Source organism: Xiphophorus hellerii, chromosome 15 (assembly GCF_003331165.1).
Source record: "Xiphophorus hellerii strain 12219 chromosome 15, Xiphophorus_hellerii-4.1, whole genome shotgun sequence".
NCBI lineage: Eukaryota > Metazoa > Chordata > Actinopteri > Cyprinodontiformes > Poeciliidae > Xiphophorus > Xiphophorus hellerii.
In genome coordinates, this window is record NC_045686.1 from 7,508,401 (window position 1) to 7,523,757 (window position 15,357).

At 38.0% G+C, this 15,357-nt stretch overlaps 1 protein-coding gene across 2 annotated transcripts in view; it reads right to left on the bottom strand.

Moving 5' to 3' along the window:
- Nucleotides 1-15,357, bottom strand: part of LOC116734130 (glutamate receptor ionotropic, kainate 2-like) — an 85,201-nt gene that overhangs the window by 35,945 nt on the left and 33,899 nt on the right. For both annotated transcript variants that reach the window (XM_032585306.1, XM_032585307.1), the window contains exons 5-6: nt 14,053-14,106; nt 12,537-12,710 (exon numbers count right to left, since the gene is read on the bottom strand). In XM_032585306.1, the coding sequence (XP_032441197.1) occupies nt 12,537-12,710; nt 14,053-14,106 (228 nt within the window). The remainder of the gene's footprint in view (nt 1-12,536; nt 12,711-14,052; nt 14,107-15,357) is intronic.

Here is a 15,357-nt window from a genome sequence, read left to right on the forward strand (position 1 = left end):
AAAGAGGTGGACAGGCCACAAGAATAAAATTGGATAAAGATGGCTGATGGAGCTTGAGAAGTCATAACGATAGCAGTAACAAAAAACAAAAAAGAGTAATAAGAGAAAAGCCAGGAAGTAGTCTCTGCAAATAATTGTATGCATGTAAATGTGTCGTGTGTGCATCCATTCATCGATATTATGCATGTGCCTGGTGTCAGCATGTTCTTGTATGCATGTGTTTACAGAAGTGGAGGCAGAGGTTGTCTTTAGTTAAGTTGTGGAGGTGGGGTTTCAAGGGACCCTCGCCAGATTTGGAGGCAGCCCTTATTAGAAACCCTGAAGAGTTTCAGGAGTCGCTGCTGGCTGACCCCGTCCCGCAGAGCTCCAACCCAACACCATCGAACTCATACAGTATAATTTTGACCCCCACTGACTGCAAGAAGGAAACCCCAAACACAGCAGGAAATTGAAACCTCTATCCACCAACAACAACACTGCAGCCCAGAAAGAATCAAGTAATTTGGAATAGTCCTTCCCAAACCCCGTTCCCTTCTTGCTTTGCTGTCAAAAATTGTGCTGACATTTTATTAAAGAAGAACAAATAGTGTTAACTTCTATAACAGACCTTGAAATTGGGAGAAAACTATTCACACAGCAGTGTTTCTCAGTCCTGGTCCCAAGGGAACACTGCCCTGAATGCTTTAGGTGTTTCCCTTCTACCTGGGTAGAATTAACTGGGTGATTAACAGGCTTCTGCAGCACTTGATAGTATGGCAACACTGACAGACACAAATAAACTATCTAGGTTCTGAGTTTGAATGGTTTTCCTCCTTCTTTTGTCTGAGTTTGAACTTTTATGAAGCTTTGATTTAGTTTGAATTTGCCATGCCCTAAAGAAAAATCAGGTAATTGGGGTAATCAATACATTTAATGCTGTGGTGTCCGCATATGCAAATTCATTTTATTTACAACCACAATGTGGTAGACTAAGTGACAGACTGCTTCAGCTGTCCCTCGAGCCAAGCCACTCGGCTGCATGGTTAAAAATATCTCAAACTGTGATTGCACACAACAAACATCAAATACATTGCAGTGCCTAACTATTTTATTAGGTCTGACAAAAGAGGCTGTGATTGCTCAGAGCTGTGGTGTCCCACATGACCCCTCAGGCAGCAGCATGCAGCTGGCAGCGCAGTCCGGTTCAGCGTCCTCTCCAATAAATGCCACCCTAGCCAACATACATCTGATTAAGTAGCCATTTTACATGATAGCCCGTCATCGTTTCCAATCAATCTTCAGACAAATGTAGCTCGAAAGACTTTTGCAGATTTGATCTTCCCTTGGCAATAAACAGGCCATGATGTCGCCTGTGATGAAATGGTGAGTCACATAGGTTTTAAACCCATCATTTCTTATAAGGAGGAGTAGGAGATAAACTCTACAAAGTGGTGAAATAGGAAAGGAGGGTCTGCTGAATGGCTAAACAGTTCTTTGAATCTCACTTGCCATCTGGTGAGCTCTCGTGGCCAGAGAACAGGAGGCAACAGAGAAGACAGTGGGGGAGGAGTGTGGGATCTGTGGAGGGAGTCCCAACCTAATTCCTTGAGTAAACATTATAGGCAGTCTTAATTACATCAGAGTTTCAGCCAAAGACTGAAAATTTTACTAGAGTTTGGACGGGAAAATTCTCAATATGATTTCAAGCCCACGTTAAGAAAATTTTCAACACAGAAACTAAATAAGGGCACAATATATCTTCAAAAACATTTTGCTTCAATTATTCTGTTTATATTAAAATATTTAAGTGTTTTACAACAAAATAAAAATATATATATAACCCCCCCATATTTTCAGGTATATTTAAACTCACAGCACTTTCTTGCAGTAGCATTGCATAAGACTACACCACTTCTAAGCATTTTGTGTGGCAGGGAACATATGATGGTACTGATTTGTAAAGGCTGTAAGAGTACAGCCTAACTAACTATTAGTTGTGAATAACAATGACGTTTGGACCTGCTTCTTAGCTTTGCAGTGTCACTTAACAAAAAGGTCATCAGTTTTTAATTAATTTGCTGTATCATCAAGAAATGAACAACACCTGACCTCGAGCATACTGAAGCTTACACAGTTGTAAACATTTCACTACATCATCTGTTATTTCCACAGACTGAGCTCATAAGATTGTCCTAAAGCAGTCTTCATCATTCTACAATGTATAAAATATTTTGTACATTTCAGATCCACATTACATTTAAAAAGGTTTCCTGCGAACCTCAACACTATTAAGCTTCACGAAATCGTCTATTTTCCCTGAAAGATGGAGTGCCTGTCTCAGACCTTAGGCCTACTGTTCTAGATGGTGAGACTTATGTATATTAAGAAATGGCTTACTCTCTGAAAAAGTAAACACAATGTTTTGAAAAACATTACTTTCCTAACAGTTATCTATGCAGACATTTCACAATAACTCTCTGACGATTGTGTGCTTCTGAGAAGTGAGTCAGTGGCGCAAAAGTGATGAATGGGACAGAGAGCCAGAGAGATAGGCCATGACTGAGTGACTAGTCAACACACAAAAACAAGAAATGGGGCCCAACCGAGTCAAACTCTTTCTGCAAGACAGTCTTTTGAATTGCTTATAATTTGGTTGAGATGTCCAAAAGAGGGGACCAGTGCAACATGAGGCAGAGCAAAGACGGTGACCTTCCAGGTCAAACAGCTGTGTTTCTAGACATTTCCTTTTGGCAGGACCAGACAGGAGGGAGCTACACTTCCTGTGGACCAAAATATAGTTCCCAAAAAGACATGACGCCATAGTCTCATATCAGACTACAACAGCAATTAAAGGTGAATCAATAGGAGTTTCTTCCTTATTTTTCTTTCCCAATGTTCTCTGTTGTTAATTCAAGTATGTAGAAATATTTTGTCATTCTTGTTAAAATTTGGTAAAAGTGAAAATTTTGTTGTCGTTTGTTTGGGTTTTTTGCCATTTGGACCAACTCAGAGTTATCGTTAACTACTATAAATACAATCTTTGTTCTAGTCAACCATGACTGGAATAATCTAGACTTATTACACATCTTATAAAACAGTTTGTGACCTGTAAATTATATTTAGAAACTAAAGAATATGTATACTTGCGCATTCTTAGTTTTGCAAAAACCTAGCTACAACTCTTATTTGTTATAGTTCTGAACCCAAATTCAGTTGCTGTAATGCACTATGAAGTGGGTTGACCCTCCTATAAAAATCCCATTTGTTATTGCAGCTTTATGTTTCTAGTTTTACCTGCTTCAAAAGACTTTGCAAGTTTAATCTATGTCTTATTAAAACTTAATTTAATTAAGAGTACCATGTATCTTGGGCACATCTAGTGTTGCTGGGGAATACATCATTTTTGATAACCTCTACATTATGGCTTCATGTTTGTTTAAAAAAAATATGGCTTGTTTCATACACTTTGATTAGATTTAAATAATCTTAGAAACTTGTAATGGCCAGCTTCTTAATTCTCTCTACAATTACAAGGGTATTCTTTCTTTTAACCATTATTCTATAATTAAATGTCTACCACAGATATGTGCTTTAAGCTCCTAACCTAAATCTAAATGATAAGGGTCAGTCTATCAACCCTGGAAACGATAATAACATGCCACATGTTCCTAAGGCCATCCAATATCCCCAAGTCCAAGGGTGAACATATAACACTCATCTCCTACTGCCGGCACCATTAACCTCCAGGGGATGATTGTACAATACTGATCTGATGATGGTTGTAGTCCCTGAATGCAAAGGCTTTTATTGCTATATAACATCAGCAGGTTCTTGCTTTCATTACTGTCGAGGAATGTGTGGTCTTCATGAACATGTGGGTAGGCATCCATATATTCTAGATATTACTGTTTGAGAATCTGTTTGACTTTGTCCTGTCTTTTTGAACTATTTCTGTTACACTGAATTATTTTTCTTTTCCATGTTTAATATTAGGAGATTTGACTGCAATGCCAAAAAAAGAAAAAAAAATGGATGAACCACTGCAGTAATCTGCAATGAAGTAAAAACGAAGCAAAAAGAAAAAGGATGACAAATCTGCATTATAAATTAATTTTCTCCCCCACGTCTGTTTTCACCCACTCACAAATAGCTTCTATGGACCAAGACAGCAGTGGTGCTAATAATGTTGATGCTGTGCCAAGCCCAGCTGGTGATGCCCGGCACAGGGCATCGAGTGTCTGCTGTCCCTAGTCGCTGTCTTTAAAAGCCTCTTCTCACTGCCAAGTGGGATCAGAGGGAGGCTGATCACACTGCTGTGATTGACGCAATCAACCTGTGAACCTGTGCAGAACTCATTTTGTTCGCTCCATCTTTAACGTAGCAAATACATCATTAAAGCCCCGTGTTATTTTAAGTCACTCTGAAAACAAAACAGCAACTTGCCAAGAACTGTCTCTTAAATGAAACTACAATTAACTTGTTTACAATTTGTTGTAACTATAATCCTTGTCCTTATCTGCCGATTAATTAGCACCACACTTTGACTGTGTTCATCGACAGGGACATTGATATTTCAGTCACAAAAATCCACAGATTTCTGCAAATGTCTGTGGAGAGTCATAGCAGCCATAGTGAGTCGATACTGATGACAAAATTTATATTTGACAGGATTTGCAAAGCCATGATAGAGTGGACTGTAGGGCATAAATTAAGCCTTACCAAGTCTGTAAGCAAAATAAACAGCCTACTGCAGGCTAGCTACCAAAGCAGAAAGCATAGCTTATAAATTGCCTCATCTAGCTTGCTAGGCTCTGGCTCCTAAAAGGCAAAACACTTAAGAGACCTCAAAATATATGTGTGCAATATTTCACTGACTACAACTCCCAGTGGTGGTGTTGGGCCCCAAGGCGATCCTTCTCACCTGTGATCCTTGGGAGCAAGATCAGATTTATTTTGAAAAACAAATCAAATCTGCCTCAAGTTTAGTGATCAGCAGAATGCTGAATATGTTTTTGGCTGAGCAGAAAATACTTATTCATTATGATGACTTAGTGCTAATAGTATATGCACTAGTTATGGTATGGTATTGTGGTATTAAATCCAGCCATCTTTAATTTGCTGTGGGCTATAAAAGAATGATGTTCAGTAATAGATCACTTGGTGATATCGGTTTTTATTCAGGTTTTTATGGTTTGAATATCTATTAAAAAAATATTCCAATACTTAAAAAAAGACCTAGTTAATACCTGGTTTATTAGCCATTAGCTGGTCTGTCAATGTTAACTATAAATGTGTGCTGAAGGATTAAAACAACTATCAATATCATATATAATTTCATAGTCATAAATAATGAGAAAATATTACTCTAAAAAGGGATGTGATTTTCAAAGCACCAGTAAAAGCAGTATTTTTGTTGGATCATCTGATACATTTCTTAATCTGTTTTCTTACAGCAGTACGTGAAACTGTGGTATATTTTTCATCTCCCACCTTCCCTCACTTGTTCATGCTAATGCTTCTCTTTAACACTGCATCAAATAGAATAGAGAAGTTTCCTGCTCAGTACAATTAACTGTGTGATTTTTTTTTTTTTTTTCTGACGTTACGATTATGTAAGCTGGAAGATAGAAACTGCAAATAGTTTGTCCAGATAAAAAGATTTCCCAAGTGCTTAATTTTTATTTTGTGCAAAGTTTATCTGTGCAGTGATTCATTTCAGACAGAACCACTGTCTGCATCTTCTGTTCAATATTAGACTGACTGGGGATTGCCTAATTTGGCTCAACACCCTCACTGAGGGCCCTGATTTGGTTGAAATGTTGCTTAAATGAAGCGTCCGGGGACTTGTGTGTCTTCAGTTGCCAGATTTCAGACAATTGTTTGCTATAACAATCCACAGCCAAGTCCTCTTTGGGGGCACAATCAAATTGGGAACTGAATCAGACATTTTTCAGCATGTGTTCAGCATATTTAAGGCTTACCTGCAGGACAGCACAAACATGTATTTAAACATGCATGATAAACACTTCCTAATTGGAGTGTATAGCTGCCACCTTGCAGGTTCTTCCAGCACTCACTGTGGGTATCATCCACTCTTCTCCCAGCAGTGCTTATTAATGCAGCTACGCGTCTGTTTTCTCCCCCTCCCTCTCTCTATGCCCCTAAGCATATCCCAGCAAACCTGCTTCCTCCTTATTTGTCTTCCTTTTTCATCCTCTGCTCCCGCCATTCCTCATTTAAACCCCCAAAGAAATGAACCAAGCTCAAACCCCAGCCACAGATGAAGAGTGTGTCTTGGTGAGTGCATTGTCTGAACATTAATATAAGTGGATTTATCTGCTTCTAAATAGCATACTGGTAAACCTGCTTACAGTCTGTATAAAGTGGCTTCTGGTTCACTCCTATATGCCGTTTATTTCCCACTGGGGATATGACACCCTGCCATAAAGAGTTATACAAAATGGCCGTTAGAGACAGGAAAAATTTGTACAAGCTTTCCAAAAAAAGGCTTCCTATGAATTATATTATATAATGAAATATCCAAATAAATTATCTTTATTATGCAATCCTGGTACAAATGCAATGTTGTTTTTTCTAAACCAGTTTGATTGCATATTCTAATTAAATACTTTAAATGTTTGGTGGATGCACATGTTTTCCCATTTGCTTGTTGTGTTTTCAGTTCATTATGCCTTTTTAAGTCTAACATGATTCTCATAGCCCCACAAGAGCTAAAAGAGGTCCCTGCTAAGTGTACTTACTATTAATAAAAGTCATTATTATGAGCTATTACACCAGAAATTTCAATTGTGTTGATGACACTGGAGAACATCAAGCTCTCTGTGGAGGTAATTACAGCTCAGTGAAATGCAGACATCAGTAAAATTATTCAGAGGTAGAAAACAACTATGCCTAAGGCTTCATAAAGGAAAAGATGATCAATTTCATATTTCCTTAGTTAAATGTAAGTGTGTTCTTAATTCATTTAATCAGGATTAAAGAATTTAAATTAAAGTAAACCAACCCATCAAATTATCTCATTAGATTCGTAGGAAGTAATTATTTTCGGATGGGAAGCTCTTTTCATGGTGGTAGCTCTGCATATTCATATATCCATTAGCTTCATGCTATTTGCGGCAAATAAATTGTGTTTTTCTTTTAGGGTTGACATGCCAGTTCTAATATTAGCCAGTTCTGATGTTCTTTCTAAGAACTGTTATGCATGCACGCTGATGTGTGTAAGCACTGTTTTAATAAACAATTTAATGTAGCATTGACCCATTTGTGATTACTTGTGCATTAACTCTCAGTTACTTTCCTGCATCTAGACTGTGTTTGAACTGATATTAGACATACACTAGTCGGACAGCACTTTGTAAGCTTTATAGAATTTCATGTAGCCTTTCTTTGTATTAAATATAATTTTCTCAAAGCTCAGAGGCAGAGCACATATGTACCTTCAAGGTTTTCTCTCTATTATCAGTAGGTCTGCTGCAGTAGTTACAACACACACACACTTTTTTGTCACAGTCCAATGACCCCCTGTGTGCAGAGGCTAGCCTGAGCAAAGTATTAGCATATGGCCAAGTAGACCGCAGTGCATGCCTAAGTCCAGCCTATTGTCCAGGGTGTGTGTGGCCAAGAAGATAAATAAGTAATGTACTCTAATCAGCTTGTTTTTTCTATGGTGATTACACCATAGAAAAAACAAGCTCTCAGAACCGGAAGACCTGAGAGCTCTTCCAGTTCTGGTCTGCTCTGCATCCCCAGAACCAGAACCAAACGAGGAGAAGCAGTTTTCAGCATCTATGCACCACAAATTTGGAACAAACTTCCAGAAAACTGTAAAAAAGCTGAAACACTGACTTCTTTTAAATCTCAACTAAAAACCCACCTGTTTAGAATTGTATTTGAAATGTAATCAATTACAAATTTATTGATGGAACTTGACTTAATGATTGATTCTATATTGCATTGTGTTTCTGTGTTTGTAATGATGTAAGGCACTTTGAAATGCCTTGCTGCTGAAATGTGCTATACAAATAAAATTTGATTGATTGATTGACTACATGATAGAGTTCAGTGTTGGATAACTTTATACCGTCTTATATTAATGCCTCTCGGCTGACAGCCAAAGAACTAGGTGATAGAAAAAGGTAACACTTCAAACAATAGTTTTGAATAAAATGGAAACTGAAGTGGAAAGAGTATTGTTCCCATTAATCCATCAATAAACATGTCTCTGACATATTAGTTTAATCAATCAAACAATCGCAAGCTTTTGTCACTAGTCAGTTTGAGTGGTGCTCAAGTTCAGTTCAGTTCCAAATACTAATCCCTAAGAGAAACTGCATCAAAAATTATTTAATTTTCAGTTTACAAACCATCTTTTTTTTAAGCTCATTGCACAGCTGTCACCAGACAAGAAATGGCACATAATTTCAACCAATCAGCCCACCTTAAGAACAGACGGCTCTGCGCACACCCACTCATAAGACAATTTTAAGAAAACTTTAATTTTTTTTGAGGTGTGAGAGACAGCTGGAGCTCCTATACTTTTTGAACTAGAAACCTTGATGCAGGGCAACAAAACAGCGGTGCTCAAGAAGAAGCATTATTTTCATTATTTCAAGCATGGCAGGTTTATTTATATTCACAGTTTTACATTCAACAAACACTGTAAAACTCATTAGCTCTCATAACCCATATATGTAGCAGATAATAATGCAGACAGGTGAGACTCATTTTTATAATAAAAATACTCCTACTGCTCAGGCATTTTTCTAAACTGTCAGCATCCATGGAATCCTCAGATGCATTTCTAATACCATCCCATATTGAGAATAGTTGACTACATGTACCAACTGGGCAGACTTGCTCAACAAAAAGGTTGCCTTAAGACGGTATCCTAATTGCGTGACTGACTTTATTAAATCAAAACTTCATCCAACATCAATGTAGGTACGCAACAAAGATATATTAGTAACCTGTATTTGTATGACCTTCAACCATTTGGAATTGTATGCATGTTGGCGTGTGTGTTTGTGTGTTGCAGCTTGGTGAACTAGAAATAATTGTGCTTGTGTTGAGTTGGTGTATGTGAACAAATTTGTCGCCTGGAGGTGCACTGTTGTTAGAATGAGGAGAACAGTGGAAGTCCTGTAACAGCACCAAAGGGCAGCAAAGGACGGGTGAGCCCAACCCTAGAAAGCTCCAACAACCCAAAGCAGGCAAACACAAAGCACCGCCCCAGGGCACTTATAAGCCCCACACAGAGGAAGGATGTTGGTGAAGCAAAAGTGCAGCAGCACTTTTGCCACACCATTGTATCCAGCCATGCAGTTCAAGCCCGAGACCCAGTGACTCCAACGGCCCACCACTACGGGCACGACCTGAATATCCACTCAAAGATAATCGCACCAAATCACCCCCATACCCTTTACACCTCCCTACTCATTCATCAGACTCCCAGGCCATCGCCACACCCCAGCCAACAACAATCAAGTTAAAAAAGAAGTGTGCTACCAATGGAAGATAAACTAGTGATAATAGGATACTCAACCTTTTGCATAACATTGTTCTCTGTGCATCTATTTGTTTTTAGAGCTCAACTTTCCACAAGCTATAATTTCACTTTATTAAGCTACAATTATCCTGTGACCAGCAACACATTCAGTATATAAAAAAATAAATTATACTAATTAGTATCCATATTCCTTATTATATGTTTCTACATGTCAGAAACATTCTGTTTCAAACACATTTAGGAGGCAACGCGCAAAGCATCTCTTTGGCTGCGAGCTTGAACTTCTCAGAATGCATGTTTGCCTGAGACGAAACTCAGCCTCACCCCCAAAAGGCACTGAATGTCACTGTGATTTTACACTGGCCCCCATTTACACATGCCTTGTGATGTGAGAAAACATTGCGTGCAACTTTCAACAGTTGCAAAAACCTCACATTGTACCTCCTGTCCATTCTTCTTTGTCTTTCTTCTCATCAAAGCCGTCTTTGCCTGCAATCTCTATCACCTTCCTCTACACCCCTCCCTCCCTCAATCTCAGTCAATCAATCCCCTCATGAAATCACAAGGTGACATGTTCAGTGTTGTCTTGGTAACCATTGCTACACAACTGTTGCCTGGCCAACGAGTGCAAACAAGCTCCAAGCCCAGCACAGGGCTGGAGCAGCACAAACGTTGAACAAGGCATCGAGGAAAAGCAATAAAAGCCTGGAGGAAGGTTCAGGGGGACGCAGGGTCACACGCTGGCTGCTGCAGTCCACCCTCTATTTAATTTAATGACTCCATTAACGTTGGATTCTTCAGCCAAAGTGCTCCAGCATAAATATCAGAAAATCTGCTTGCTAAATAAAGAAAACTGTGCTACGCAAAAGGTAAAAGCTATATATCTTGTAAAACCAGCAGAAATGCTCCTCTACTATGCATTTATCGTATCCTTAGAAGGACTTTACCTTTAAATTCATCCTCAATTATCTTCATTCAATCATGTCATGGAATAAGCTTAAGTAAGGCTGCTTAAAGCTAAGGTTCTCAAACTGTGGCACAAGTACCCCTTTAATGATAAATAGAAGAAATTCTGGCATTGACCACTTACAACACAAATAAATTGCTAATTACCTATAACATAGAGCTGATAAGCCCCAGGTAAAACATTGTTAAAAACAATTATCTTGGCTTCAAACAGTAACTACTCAGATGTGAACTGCTGTAGAGGGTATGTTAACTCTATAATGGCAAGTGCATAATTTTTATGTAAATAAGTATCTTTGAGACATCTAGTTTTTTTAATACAATGTGTCCTTTTGTCCAAAATCTGTTACATCAATAACAGATGTCAATCAATCAATTTTTATACTTTCTTTTTAAGATTTTATGAAAAAATGTTTATATGGTAATAAAGACACTAATAAAATGCTTTTTAATTGTGCTGTTCTTATAATGCATACAAACAGATATTTATCACTTGTTTTAATCACATGATTACAAAAGCTTAATGCATCAATTATAATTCTAAAAGAATTTTTTTAACGTTTTTAAATTTGAATTAAACGGTTATGAACTTTAAGTTTAAACTGAAGCAGACAACACAAAACCAAGACAAAGTCAAATTGACTACTAAGTTAGGACATCTAAGATATAGGACTAAAATCTAATCTGAACTCCCAACTTCGAATTAGACAATTCTGTCTTTTGAGTTAAAATTGAATGCACCATAAACCTCATCCTTCAACCCAAAATTTTGCACCAATTGATATTCCCATTTTTTTGTTTTAATACCATTTTAAAAAACTACAAAACAGCATAGTCCAAGGTCTCTTTTATTGCTCTGTAAAGAGCAATAAAACATTTCTCATTGTGTTTGGTACCTAAGAACCGTAAAATTCACCCAATTAGATCGTGTTTTTGAAGAAACAACTCCTCTAAATACTGAAAGAACCGAGACTTACAAAAAAAAAAACATTCTAATGAATCACATTAACAACATTAAATCACAGAATTCTGTTTCTGGAGAAGAACCTCTTTTTGAGTAATTTTCCTTCCTCTACTTGTTTTGAATTCGAGGTTCACATGCTGGTGCATCTCCTCTGGGGAAATGTTATTTATTCGTTATAAAAACCACGTGTACTGCAGTGTCCTCACAATATGTTAGATTAAAGCATGTGAAAAACATCAATAGATATATATTATTGATGGTGTTTTCCTTTTTGATCATAAGTTAGAGAATTAAAGCTGTTATTGTGTGGATACACACTAAGAGCTGTACCAAATCAGACACAGGGTGCCTTAAGCCTTTGATGAAACTAGATTTCTTTCAATGCACAGATTTCTACATGCTACACTCTAAATCTGCCAAGAAAAACAGAATGGATTGCTGGAGAAAAGAAAGGTGTTTGTCTCAGAGGAAGGTGCTGCGAGGGAGGTGGAGTAAATTGACTGTTTACAACAACAGACCCAGAGAGGGACCTTGAATGTCCATGACGAGCTCCCTTCCCTTTTTTCACTTTCAAGTCACCTTATCCCCGGGTTTTTCTGGATGCCATCCTAAAAAAACCAAGGCCATAATTTCCATCCAATTTGCTCCCTCTCCCTGCATGAACACTGACAGATTGTCATATTTTGGCCATGCTCCCAGAGGAGTGCTGTGAGAGGCAGGAGGGCAGATAAACGGCTATTACCATTCACACCGGCTCATTACTGGGCATTTAGACCCGGGAGCACCAACTCCAAAGCTTCACGCAGAGGGCATTTATGCTGCTCCAGCTCCCACCCCAGGAACCCAGCAGCACTAGCCTTGTGATTGACAACTAACACCCAGCCATTTTTTTATACTCAAATAAATAGTGAATATGTCAGAACATAACAATAGAAATTAATGATTGCTCACAACCACAATTTCCTGCATCACAAAATCTTCAGTGTTACTATTACTTTATAGATGGCTTCTGATTGATTCGGTCATTGAGACAGAAACATTCCGTGGCCACAAGCAGGTTTTTTTGCGTGGCTCATAAGCGCTGAAAAAGGCTAAACCTACTGTCATGAATCCATCCAGCAGGCCTGAGTCTGGTTTGGGTGGGGCTTGTAGCCGCTCCATTGACCACTTCTCGATGATTGATGACACCTGAGAGTTTTCCGTGTTGAGAATGCGAAACCCAGTCATGTTAACTCCACTGTAGCGATACGGTTCCATATCGAGGGCAAAAAGGTCCTGGAAGCAAAAAAAAGAAAAAAAAAATGATGAAAGCATAATATCGTGTTTGATCTAGAAAGAAGTTTACATAAATCTTTCATCATAATAGTGAAGAGGAGTGAGCTGATTGGCACTCATGGCCTAATAACTGAGGGCTAAAAGGTTTATCTAAAGGTATTTTTATGTTTTATTTTTCATCATACTGAGGCAGTAGCCTTGATTAAGGCAAGATTTCAAGGTTACAGCCAGTCTTTTGGTGGGTTGCCATTTATCATGTGGATGTGAAAGGACAACCCAATTGTCCTGCATACAGCATATCTGGCATCTAACCAGGCAGATGTCTCTGGGACACAACAACACAGTTGAAAGAGCAACAGCAGGTGACGGACGCGGAACACGGGTGCCATGGTCAATATTTGCTGTTCCGAAACCAACTCGGATGGCTCGGTACCAGTATACAGTAGTTCAGGCCAGCGCGGTGGCCACTTTTCTGCCAAACACTGGCTGATTTCGAAGTGGGCAAGTTTCCATCTCAGCAGCCAAAACCACTATTCTCTTTCCTCTTTCAATGACATACCTGCTGTCAGTCTCATTACATATAGAGAGGATTCTACATGCATGTGTGGATGCAGACCATTTTTTTTCTGGTTCCAGCCTTTCTTCTGGACTTCCAAATAACATAGTGCATCATTTGTTTGTTAGAGCTGTAATGGACCAAATGGATGACACTATCATCTGTTCAGGGCTATTATCTGAGCTCTCAGTCTTATGTTCTCTGGCTTTACTGGGGATGTGCTGCTTTTCATCTGGAATATAGCGGTGGGCAATCTTTGTAGTAGCAAGATCAAAGATTTTTTGGAGAACTTCAGTGGCACCCAGAGTCAAAATAAAATGTTTCCACCTGCTTTTGTCTCCCACATCCAGGTTTCTGGTCAGCCAGGTGGGTGCCGGATTAAAAAAAAAAAAAGAATCAATTTTTGTTAAACTTTCACAACTGATTTTAACATGCACAGAGAGTGCAGACTAAGTGACAGTCACAACACAGTTGAAAGTGACTCAGCTTTCTGAAGCTACCCAGTTTTATCATTTTGCAGTGAAGCTTTGAAATGAGTCACACACAGTAAAAATCACATTGGACTCTTTTTTTTGTCTCTACAAACAGATCTAAGTTGAATTTTGCTCTGAGAGAAGAAAAACTCTTATCAGATACACAGATGGATGAATTTAGTTTTGCAACAAACAAAACTGATAGTTTTTGTGCGTAGAAAAAAGGAAAAGGTGAAAAAAAATATTACTAAGTGTCACCAGAAGTGCAAAAATATTCAGCAAAAAAAGCAAAGAAGAGTGTCAATTTACTCACCAGGGTAGTAAAAATGTAATGGTAGTACTCAGTCATCATACCCATGGCCAGGGCCTACAAGAGAACAAAAACCAGACTGTAATGTAAATTTGCATTTAAAACTAATTCTAAGAATGCAATGTCAACTAAAAGGTGTTTTCATTCAGCTGTTATTTAACACTACATAGTGGCTGACAGCTGGTCAGTAAGAATGATGAAAAGAGAAAAACAAACAAAAAATTTTTCTATTAAAGGCTAACAGACACTGCTGGACAGTAGATGTCTCAAAAATACTTGAGTGGTTTACAGAAATGCTTTGGAAACAGTTGCCTCATTTTGTGTTCATCTAAACAGAAATAATTTTTTCTTCGTGTTTATTTTTATTAGTAAACAACTCCACAGGATTGAGCTTCAAAAGAAACCAAACTTTCCCTTGTTGTCTCTTTTTGTTTTTCACATATAGTGTCGAAATATCTGCTTTAGAAAGAAGTTCGAAGTAGATATATTTCACACAAAATGTGTTATTTACACTGATAAAAATGTGTTTATTTCACAGTTCCCTCACTTGATGCAGTACCTACAAACTGCTGCACCTTGTTTTTGGCAAACACAAAGAAAGATTTCTCACCACCCATATTGTAAGAAAATGTGGTTATGCGACTTGCTTTGGTTCCTAATATTTATTTTGAAACACGAGACATACAAAATAAATAATCTCTCATGCTTTACTTCTGTAACTCATTTCAAGCTCTGAATGGTCAATAAATGTCTTGGAATATATGCGGGTTGTGGCAGATGGCCTCTCACACTGGACCGTGCTGAAGGTTTCTTCCTGTTAAAAGGGAGTAGTTTCTTTCAATTCATGCATGTTCAGAATGGGGTATTACTGTAAAATTAACTAGCTGAAATGTGACAATATTAAAGTAAAATGATCTGTTTACAGATGAATTTTAGTGCAACAATCCGTACCATTAGCTAACCCCCTCATGCGCTTAAAGAAATACTACCAGATTATTGCTAAAATGTAGACATACAAAGTGTAACTTTTTAAATTTCTAATAAAAAAATAGTTATGATTTTTTCGTAAAATGTTCTGTTTTTTTATGTAGATAATTGTGTATTGGACTGAGTGGACTGTTCCTTATTCACAGAAGGACCCGTCAAGGACAAGAGAAGTCTTATTTGCATAATACACACATTTTCTATCAGATTAAATAATGGAGATATCAGACTATAGAATTATATATCCCATGTGTTCATGGGAAACACAAAGGTATTACTCAATCTACCCTCGTGTTTGATTCTTGTTCACAACTACATACACTT